The 10,407-nt window shown below is 53.8% G+C and overlaps 1 protein-coding gene across 1 annotated transcript in view; it reads left to right on the forward strand.

Annotated features, from left to right (window-relative positions):
* The window catches only part of LOC103774181 (zinc finger protein 185-like), a gene marked incomplete at its 5' end in the record, with an annotated part of 19,697 nt that overhangs the window by 1,523 nt on the left and 7,767 nt on the right, over positions 1 to 10,407 (forward strand). Inside the window, 10 exon segments of the mRNA XM_008941571.1 lie at positions 253 to 336; positions 1,942 to 2,016; positions 2,691 to 2,771; positions 3,200 to 3,268; positions 5,052 to 5,096; positions 5,450 to 5,554; positions 6,153 to 6,233; positions 6,582 to 6,668; positions 9,741 to 9,821; positions 9,990 to 10,079. Of these exon segments, the coding sequence (XP_008939819.1) occupies positions 253 to 336; positions 1,942 to 2,016; positions 2,691 to 2,771; positions 3,200 to 3,268; positions 5,052 to 5,096; positions 5,450 to 5,554; positions 6,153 to 6,233; positions 6,582 to 6,668; positions 9,741 to 9,821; positions 9,990 to 10,079 (798 nt within the window).

The following is a 10,407-nucleotide window of genomic DNA, read 5'->3' on the forward strand; positions in this document are numbered from 1 at the left end:
AATTTAAGTGTTCAACTGATGCTATTTAGGAAGGGACTGTGACAGCCAAGAGCTGCTGGTTGGAGCTGGAGATCTCCCCTCCTGCAGCCAGCTGAGGTGCTCACCAGTAGCAGAGCACAGGGAGGATGAGGAGCAGGAATCTGCCTCCCAGGGAAGCACAGCTTGAGGGGAAACTAGAATGTGGTGCCTGGGTTGGCTAGCAGGGCACTTGGAAGCAGGGTGATATTTGTCTCTCTTTTTGCCTCTTAAAAGGATTGAGATAGAGGAAGAGGAAGGGCAGCAGAGGAGGAGTCTGACTGTGTCTGGTTCCTGTGGGTCAACAGCAGATGGCAACAGGTATTCACCTCACCCTGGAAGGTTTCTCAAAAAACACTTCTCAGAAAAACCCAATTGCCCTTTTATTTCAGGAAAAAAGGGAAAGATCCAAATGAAAAACAAAAATGACATTGGTGGAGTGGGTGAACCCAACGGGCAGGCAGAGGGACCATAAAGAGTGACAGCCCTGGGGGTGACTGGAAAAAATGGTCTCAAATTGCCCCAGGGGAGGTTGAGGTTGTCCCTGAGGAACAATTTCTTGCCCTGGAGGGTTGCCCAGGGCTGTGCCAGGCTGCCCAGGGCAGTGGTGGAGTCCCCACCCCTGGAGGGGTTCCCAAGCCGTGGAGATGTGGGGTGAGGGACACGGGGCAGTGGGGACCTGGCAGTGCTGGGGAAGGGTTGGACTCCAGAAGCTTAAAAGTCTTTTCCAATCTAAACAATTCCATGATTCCAAGGTGCTCAGGTGCCCCAGGAATGAGCCTGGCAGCACCCCTGGAAATCCAGCTCCTGGGAGGAGTCAGAGCAGCCAGCAGAGAGCCACAATTTCCTTTTACCAGTGAGCTCAGCCACGTGAACTGACCCCATCCCCAGGCCATGAAATCCTCACTGTCTCCTATTCCAGCCCCCTGAGCCAGCTCTCTGCCTTCGTTAGGCTCCAGATTTAATTATTTTAGTGCAATGGCAAGAGATTGGTGTGACCAGAGAGGTTTGAGAGGCTCATTACCTTTAAATTGATCTTTGCTTCGATGGGAAGCCTTGGCCTCTTTTTAAGCCCCCAGCCCCTCTCAGGAGCTCCTGTGAAGCCCCAGCACGTGTGGAGCTGTGACAGAGAAGCTGGGGAGCTCTTGCTGTGGTGTGTGAGACCTGGGACAGGCTGGCTCTGGTGCCCAGGGGCTGGGGGGGCTCCCCCCTTTAGTCAGGAGCAGAGCTGGCACGTGGCGTGGGGCTGAGCAAGACCAGTCCCCAGAAACGTTTGGCTGGAATGGAAATCTTTGCCCTAGGAGGGAGAATCCTTCTCTATTTTCAAGCAGCTTCATTTAATTTGGGATTCAGCTCCCTGCTCCTGCTCCAAGGGGTGGCTCTGTGCCAGGCAGCAGCATTATTAGCTTCTCTGCCACTCTGGGCCTCAGTGGGCCCAGCAGGGAGGCCAATAAATGGGGCCTTTCAGCCCCAAGTGCTCTATTTTCAGGCTGGAGGAGCTGCCTCATGAATTTTGGTAGTGGGTCTGTGGCCTTGTGCAGGTTTGTGGCAGGGCTGGGCAGCAGTGACCCTCCTTTCCTCACGTGTTACACGTGGTGAAGTTGGTGTTGGGAGTGCCCTGGGCTGGGATCCCTACAGCTGGGGAGGTTGGGGTTTAGTGCAGACTCAAACACCAGGGGCAGGAACAGCTCCAGCTGCTTTCAGGAGGAAAAGGCAGTGCCTAGAGAGCAGGTATTTCAGCTGAAAGACAGAGACTGGTCACACCAGTGACCCAGGGACAACTGTGTGTCAGTCAGTTTGGTCTCACTGCCCAGGGACAGACACAAGAGCTGTGGGCCAGGAAGCAGGATGTGCCCCCAGAGGAGAAGGCACCTAGAAAATCTTCTCTCTTTAATGCTTTGTGACTTGTTTGGGTGTTTTTTACAGTCCTAATGGACTAAGAAAAGCCACCAGTGGGTCTCCCTGGCAGGAGCCAAAGCCAGCAGCAGTGTCCTCCTCCAGGTGAGTGTTACAGCACAGCCAGGGTGTCTTGGGCACCTTTCTGTGGCCCTATCAGCCCACGTGTAGCTGCAGGGCTGAGATTTGTGGGAGGGGAAATGCAGCAGATTTGTCATGGGAGACTTTCCTGAGGTGCAGACAGTTGTGTTAACAGAGATTTCAGACCCAAAGCCCTGCAAGGATCTGACAACATCCTGAGAGGAGTGCTCCAACCTGAAAGGGAAAACCCCAAACGTGCTGAACTCATGAACACCAGGCAGGGGAAATGATTTTCGGTTGCTTTCCACTTTGTCCATTTGGCTGAATTCATAACTACAGTGTAAAAAAAAAAGGTTGAGGCTGTAAAAGAAGGTTGAGACTGTAAAAAAAAAAGGTTGAGACTGTAAAAAAAAAGGTTGAGGCTGTCAAAAAAAGGTTGAGACTGTAAAAAAAAAAGGTTGAGGCTGCTTTGGGTGCTGACCTTGTCCTGCTGGTTTTATCCTGTGGGTGTAGAAGGGAGATAGTCCTGCTGATGTCAGTGGATTTCCCTTCAAAATTGCTTCTGCCTTTGAGTGGGTGTGTTGGAACCAGTGAGTTTGTTTCCCATTTGTTGCCACAAAGGAACACTCCAGTGCAGGAATACTGGTGGGGGAGCTGCTTTCTTCAGGAGTCATTTCTTTCTTTGCCTTCTCTTGCAGCCCTGAGACAGGCAGCAAGAGCCCAACTACCACATCCTTGAGTGATGCTCCAGAGAGGGTCTCCACTTCTGCTGAAGTCAGGTAGATCTGTTAGCCCTGCATCACCCTCCAGCTCTGCTGCAGGGCCCTGTGGCTCTGGAGGGCTTGCTGGTGTTTCCCCAGCTCCATGGGATCATTCTGGGCATGGTGCAGTCCTGGAACACTCCATGCTGTAGCACAGGGAATCTAGGAAAGCAGCACCACCCAAAAAGCATCAGCCTTGTGGGAGGAAAGGTGCCCAGATGGGAGCTGTGAGCCTCCCACAGCTTGAACAGGGTCCTTTCTGAGGAGAATATGAGCCCAAAACCTGCAGACCCTGCTGCTTCCTAAACCACTCAAGCTTCCACTTCAGCCCAGTCCCTGTGCTGTATGGAGCATGCTCCCAACAAGCACCTTGGCACAGAGTCCCTGTGCCTCACATTCTGTCCCCTCATCCTCCTACCTAATTGTTCCTGCTGTTCTCCTTGCAGGAATGGTGCAAACAGAGAGGCCCCTGCTGGGGAACCCTCATCTGAAGCTGTGCCCCAGCACGGGGAGAGGTGAGGAGCTGGGAGGCTGCTCTGGGGTGCTGAGCACAGGCTGGGACTCTGCCTTTTGCTCAGCAATAGGCTGTGCCTGCCACTGCTCCCAGGCAGATGGGATCACTCCAGGCCTGCTCCTGCTCCTGGGCTGCACTCCAAGAGCATCATCTGCTGGCAACTTGGTTTTCTCCACTCTTCCTTCACCTCCCTCAAGGATTCTCCTCTCTGGCTCAGTCCCTAAAGAGTCTCCTTGAAGGGATTTATTTTTAACCACTCCAACTGTCCTCCCACTGCTGTTCCCTGGGGAGCTTCTGCCACCAACAAGGGGTGTGTTGAACCTGCTGGTGGCTCCTACTAACATCAGTTGTGGTCCTCTGCAACCTGTAGAAGGTCTGAAAATGTAAAAACCTCTGTTGGGTGAAGGAAAACTCAGGAAAGAAGGAGCTGATTTGGAACCTAAGGGCTGGGGTGTGGGTGCTGGACACAGTGAGGGGCAGAGCTCTGCTGCTGTAGCTGCAGGAGTGAGGCAGAACTTGCAGTGGAGAGAGAGAGAGAGAGAGAGAGAGAGAGAAAATAAAGCTCAAAATGTTCCCAAACCAGTACCTGGGGCTGAAGCAAAGTCTAGAGTGCTTGAGGCTGCACTACTGTGGTGGCCCATAGACACATCCTTGCCTGGCCCTGCAGGGCCACTGATCACAGGGTGCTCCTTGTCCTGGGGCTCAGCTGGGTCCCCTGGTGAGGCAGAGTCTCCCAGGGAAATGAGAGGATGCCTCATTATTGCAGCTCCCTAGAGCTGGAGAGGGAATAACTGGCAGGGAAGGACAGACAGACACACAGGGAGTGAAAGATGGGGTGGGGTTCTGGCTGGTGGAGCTGTGGTAGGACCTTTCTGGCCCATGAGGAGACAGAGAACAAGTGTTGGAGGGTTCCTACACCCCCCTGAGCAGAGGGGTTGGCAGCACCTCACTGCAGGGAGATGCTTCTGTCAGGCTCACTGTGCTCAGCCTGACCCTTCCTCTCTCCATACACTGGGTCAGCCCCATTTTGGGCTCCTCATACCTAAATATTAGTAGGCTAGTTTGGGATGGTGCAGTTTAAGTGCTATCAGGCCATGTCTCATTGGCTTTTCCCTTTTGTTTCTAGTCACAAGCCTCCAAAGGAAGAGTCTGAGCCACTCCCTCAGGATGGAGGGGCCCCCAGAGCACCCCTGGATCCCACCAGTGGAAGGTAGAGTTAGTGTGAAACTCCTTCCCTGTGCAAACCACCAGCTGCTGCTCTTGAGCTGTGTGGGGAAACTCTGAGGGGACATTTCCTGCTGGAAAAGCCCAGGTCCATCTGGGCTTTGCAGAACTGCAGCAGTTGCTTTAAAGTTTTACTGAAGAAGGGAGAAGAAAAAGAAAATGGTGCCCTCTTCAAGCAAGTTGTTTGATCTTTTGTTCCATTTTTTTTTCCTTTAGCTTCTACAATACAAAAAAAAATCATTTTTTTGGGTCATTTCTGCATTTTCTGGGTTTACTCCCAGAAAATTTGAGTATCAAGTTCTGTTTTTACAGCACAGAGGTTCACACCCCATGGCTCAGCAGGCCTCCAACCTCCACCTACCTCTTTACTTTTGCAACAAGAGATCCCCCAAAAAGAACCAAACCCCAAACCAACCTCCCAACCACAAAAGGAAATGGATTGAGGAGCAATTCTAGGAAGTTTTAGGGATTTCCTTCTCTTATTCCATGGAGAAGAAAATAATTGTAGAGCACTACCCAAAGCAAAGGTGTTTTCTAAAGTTGATCTCTCTCCTTTTCAGTTATGCTGAATACACAGAAGCCAACAATGGATTTTACTCATCAAAGTGAGTGTAAACCAGTGTGAAATTTGCTTTCTCCTGGATTTTGGAGCATGAGGGGGCTTTTCCCTGCCCTAAAAATGGTGTTCTGGGAGCAGTATTAGCAAAAAGGGGGTTCTCCCTGATCCACCAGCTGAAAATGGACTGAGCTCTTCCTGCTCCTTCCCTTGGACAGGGGAGGTGGTTGGGTTTGTGTCTCTGCCCTGCAGGTCTGCTGCAGGGGAGGGACTGAGCTCAGCAGGGAGGAGGAGAAGCTGATTGGGATGGGAAGACCCACAGCTGATATTTTTTGCTGCTTCCTCTGCTCTCCAACTTGCTCAGCTCCCCTCTGTGACCCAGGAATCTCCTTCTCTTCCCAGGCCCAGCTCTGGCTGTGGGGACAGACCTGCAGGTGCCATGGAGAAGCTGCACTGGTCCTATGAAGCCTCCCAGTGCCTGGAGGATGCAAAGTCTGAACCTGCAAGGTCAGGGCTGGTGCTGACAGTGCTGCCCTCAGGGGGCATCTCTGGGGTGGGGGGAGCAAGGGACTCAGCCAGAGTTGAAAGCAGAGGCAGGGAAGAGTTGCTGCTCTTGACACCAAACACACTGATCTTCCCCAAGCTGCTTTCTGTGGTTACTTTAGTCCTTTATTTGGGCCTTGTCCTCATGTATTGGCTTATCAAAGGCCTCGAGGGGAGAAAATGATGCCTTCAAACCTCCCAGCTGAGGTGAGGAGGATCACAAGGAGTGTAGGACAGTGTAAATCCCCAAGAGCTAGAGGTGCTGCTAGGAATGTAGGAACATCTTCCCCAGAGTTATTCCCACTGTGCTCTCCTTGGGTGCACAACCTCATGCCAGGCCAGGGGAGTCCTGTGTGTGTGTGTGAGCCAAGGCCAGGCCACTGCCCCAGTCCCACCAACAGCTTCAGGTCTTGCTTACAGGCTGAAGATGTTTTTTCTGAAGGCAAAGCTGAGAAAATCACCTTCTGCTTTCTGCTCTTATCCATAAATACAGTGATGTTACTTCAAGTCCCCCTTGAAGCCTTTGGCAAGCTGTAGATACCTGCCTATTTTTTTTTGGCAGGTCCAGCTTGCAGTCTGATGTCCCTTCTCTGCCTGAGAGAGCCCCTGTGCCCCCAGAGAACACAGAATATTCCTTTACAGGGTAAGAGTGGGGTAAATGTAGTGGCTGTGTGAGTAATGCTGAGGATTAAGGGGAATCTGGATGGGCAGGCACAGAATGAGGCTGCTGGGCACAGCTTCTGTCCCCAGGATCAAGGCAACTGGGCTGAGGTTTCAAGTGCAGCTTGTAAACTAAACCACAAAGTTTGTCTTGTGTCCCTCCCCCCTCTGCTCTGATAGGAGCCAAGCTCTCCAGCTCCTTCCTTCCCTTGTGTGTGCTGGGGTTCAGGTTCAACCTTCTCCTTTGCTGATGATCCAGTGAAAAGCTGCAGAGATGTGGCAGGGAGGGGGCTGAAAATTTGAAAATTGCTTTTATTTTTTGGATGTTCAGATCTGTCCTGGGCTCTGAGGAGAGAAGCAGCACCCAAGAGGGCAGACCCCTGAGTCCTGAGGTCTCAGCTTACTGGGAGGAAGCCAGGTAAGAGCCTGGGCTGCTCACCCTGTCCTTGCTCTTGTGGAAAGCTTTGGAAGTCCTGCTGGCTGGGGAAGTACCAAGCAGAGGACCAGCAGTGTCAGCAGGGCTGTTGGTCTCAGCAGCTCTGAACTGCCCTGTGCTTGTCAGCCTGGACAGAGCTCTGCCCTGGGCTGGGATGTGCCTGGGCATTGCCCACCCCTCCCCTGTGCCCTCTGCAGGGAGAGGCCCAAGGCACTGAGGCAGAGAGGAGCTGGGGCAGTAGGATAGTTGGGGTGTGCTCCAGGGAATCCATTTGCCTGGGCTGGTCCAGCTTCTGCAGCCTTGGGGTCTGCAGCCTAGTGCAGAGATGGCAAAGGGCTCTGAAAACTCACAGGAAAAGCAGCCAAGCAACTATCAGCATCATCATCATCATCACTACTTCTACAGCACTGTGTGCCCCAAAACCTGATGTGAGGCAGCCACAGTGCTCCCCAGAAGGGTCCCTGACCCCCTAGATAAGCAAACAGGAGCCCAAGCTCACCTGCTGAATTCCAAGCAGGGCTTTGGGCCACGCTGGGGCCAGAGCTTGGCTGTGCTGTGTGCAGCTCAGCCCTTGGGGCATCCCCCTCCAAAGCCTCCTGGCTTTGTCTTCTCAGCAGGCACTGAACTGAGCTCTCAGGGGGTTGTGCCTCAGAGCCACGAGTGGGGTTTCTTCTCCTTGGCCAGGTTTCCCCAAGATTTCAGTGCTGGGAGCACCCCTGGAGAAGGGGGGAGTGAGAACACAGGGGACCCTGATGGCTACAAAGCAGAGCTGGGCCAAGGAGGGTAAGTGGCCAGTGGGACTCACCTACAGGAGCTCTTCTCTTCCTAATTCCTCATGTCTTCTTGTGCTCCCACCACGAGCCAAAGCACAGAGCAGCTCCTCTGCCTGGCCCCCAGGAGTGGGGACCTTGCAATGGCACCTTGCAGCAGGGAATCCCAGCAGCTCCCAGTGGGGTGAGACACCCACAGCACGCTGTGTGAAGCCCTAGAGACTTTCTGTCCTGGCAGCAGTGACAGTTCCTTCAGCACCAGCCTGGTTCCCTCAGTGCCATCATAGCTTCTGCTGCCCACAGATCTCAGCAAGCACCATCTGAGCACCTGGAGGCTGCAGAATCAGGCAGGAGTGTGGCCTGAGCTGCCAGAAGTGCTTGTCAGCCCAAGGAATCCTGACTGGAGTGATTTCTCCTGTGCCCAACATCTTCCTTCTGCAGTGCTCGTGGCTGAGAGGCCTTCAGCTGAGGTCCTGGGAGCTGGAATGGGATTGCTGCTCATGATTCCCACCAGGAATCTGCCCTGGAAGGGTTGGAAGAGTCTGGAATAGACCAGAGTGTCTCCTGATGGCTGTGTCTAGGGAATGGATGTTCACCCACCCCAGTGTGGTGTTTTTCTCTCTGCCTCCTTAAGCACAGATCTTTATTTTAGGTTTTCAGACTCAACCAGCCATGCTGAGAAGGGACAAGGACCTCCTGAGAAGGGACAAGGACCTCCTGAGCAGGATGTCCACACAGAGCTTCCCAGGCTGAAGGAACACACTGATCATGAGCCCAGCATGACTAGGTGAGGAACTGGGTCATTGTCCCTCTGCTTTTTCCTGTTCCTTCCTCATGTGTCTTCCCCCACATACATCAGCTGATAAAATCTTCTCCCAGGCTCCCCTTTCATGCCAGATTCTAGTGCTGCTTCTGCTGAGTGAACCTTTTACCATAGTTTTGTCTGAAAGCTTGGGAGAAAACATGCTCATAAGCTGGAGGCATCAAACACTGCCAGGGAGAGCTGCCTACACCTTACATTTGGAAGCAGAGGGTGTCTCTAGAGACAAATGCCAATAACCCACCTCATCTGGCCCAGGGTGACTCCTCTGGGGTGACACTGGGTCTCCTTTCCCACCTTACCCAGTCAGTGCCCTGGTCACCCTCTGCAGGACCAGTTTCCTCCCCAGTGAGCTGGGACTCTGCTGGCTCTGACTGGGAGCCCCCAGCCTGCCTCCTGCAAGCAGGGCAGGGCTCAGTGGCCAAAGGGAAGGACTTGGTGGACTGATTTCTTTGCTTTTCTCTGTATTTGCATCTCAAATCCTAGGGTCAGTTTTGGGCCCCTCACTCCAAGAAGGACCCTGAGGGGCTGGAGCGTGGCCAGAGCAGGGCAACGGAGCTGCTGGGGAAGGGTCTAGAGGCCAAGTGTGGGGAGGAGCAGCTGAGGGAGCTGGGGGTGCTGAGCCTGGAGCAAAGGAGGCTCAGGGGAGACCTTCTGGCTCTGCACAGCTCCTGACAGGAGCCTGGAGCCAGGGGGGGGTCGGGCTCTGCTCCCAAGGGACAAGGGACAGGACAAGAGGAAAGGGCCTCAAGTTGCCCCAGGGGAGGTTTCAGTTGTCCCTGAGGAACAATTTCTTGCCCTGGAGGGTTGCCCAGGGCTGTGCCAGGCTGCCCAGGGCAGTGGTGGAGTCCCCACCCCTGGAGATGTTCCAGAGCTGTGGAGATGTGGTGAGAAGGATCCTTTAGACCAGCCCTCAAGCTTCCCAAGCTACAGAGAGAATCCAGACCAGCTCCAGGTTTCCTCCAGGGTTCCAGGATGCCCAGAGGGGTTGGTGGGCACAAGGGTACAAACACAGTGAAGAAACTTCTCCCTAGAACCATGCAGCCAGGTGTAAACCCAGGGTGGCTCTGCAGTGGGTTTAGCTCCTGGGTACCCTTCTGAGGTGGGACCCAGGTGAGGTCAACTCCTGCTCCCAGCAGTCTGAAATTACTGGATAATAATTACTGGATAACCCCTAATGGTCACAACTAAATGACCATGGTTAAAATGCCACTTTGGAAAGACTAAAGAGGCAACTGGTGCTCATCAGGAGCTTTATTTTACCTTCTTTCCAGGCTTGTTTTTGAAGAGATCTGTCTTGTTCCTCAATTATTTTATTTTTCCCCATCTCCTTGGGTTTTCTGGCACCTTCCCACGCAGGGATATTGCCCTTGCCTTGCAGCAGGAGATTCCCCAGCCCCACCCTGCAGCAATTGTGTGCATGGTGGCACTTCTGCAGGCTGTGATGCTCTTCTGTCTTGGCAGGTTCAGCTCCCCACCCAGAGGAAGCAGCACCAGTGCTCCAGAGACCCAGGGTGCCAACGAATCCAGCCCTGGCCAAGACAGGTAGGGAGCCAGGGGGGCTGGGGTGGGCACTGTCTTCTTCTCCCTCTTCAAACCCATTCCAAAGGCTCATTCCTTGGCTGGGTCCTGGTGTCACTGCCTGTGCTCACCCCCCTGGGCAGCTTTAGGCACAAATGCTAAGCAGGTTTCCTCCTCCTCCTCCCTGAGCAGGATCACTCCAGCTTGTGAAGGACAAACCCAGCCCACCACAGTGAGCCCAGGGGAGTGGAGGCACAGCGAGCCCAGCCCAGGGGCAGCCAGGTACAGGGGGACTGTCCCTTTGTTTGCCCCACCAGTGGCTCTCAGATCCTCACCCTTTGCCAGGATACACCACTGGCTGAGTCCTGGGCCCGGGTACATTTGCCCAGTTTATGCTCATCAAGTGAGACTGGCAAAGGAATATTTGGGTTGAGATCATTTTGGTTGGAAAAGACCTTTCAGATCATGGAGTCCAACCCTTCCCCCAGCTCTGCCAGGTCCCCACTGCCCCGTGTCCCTCACCCCACATCTCCACGGCTTGGGAACCCCTCCAGGGGTGGGGACTCCACCACTGCCCTGGGCAGCCTGGCACAGCCCTGGGCAACCCTCC

Source organism: Merops nubicus, unplaced genomic scaffold (assembly GCF_000691845.1).
Source record: "Merops nubicus isolate BGI_N331 unplaced genomic scaffold, ASM69184v1 scaffold11780, whole genome shotgun sequence".
NCBI lineage: Eukaryota > Metazoa > Chordata > Aves > Coraciiformes > Meropidae > Merops > Merops nubicus.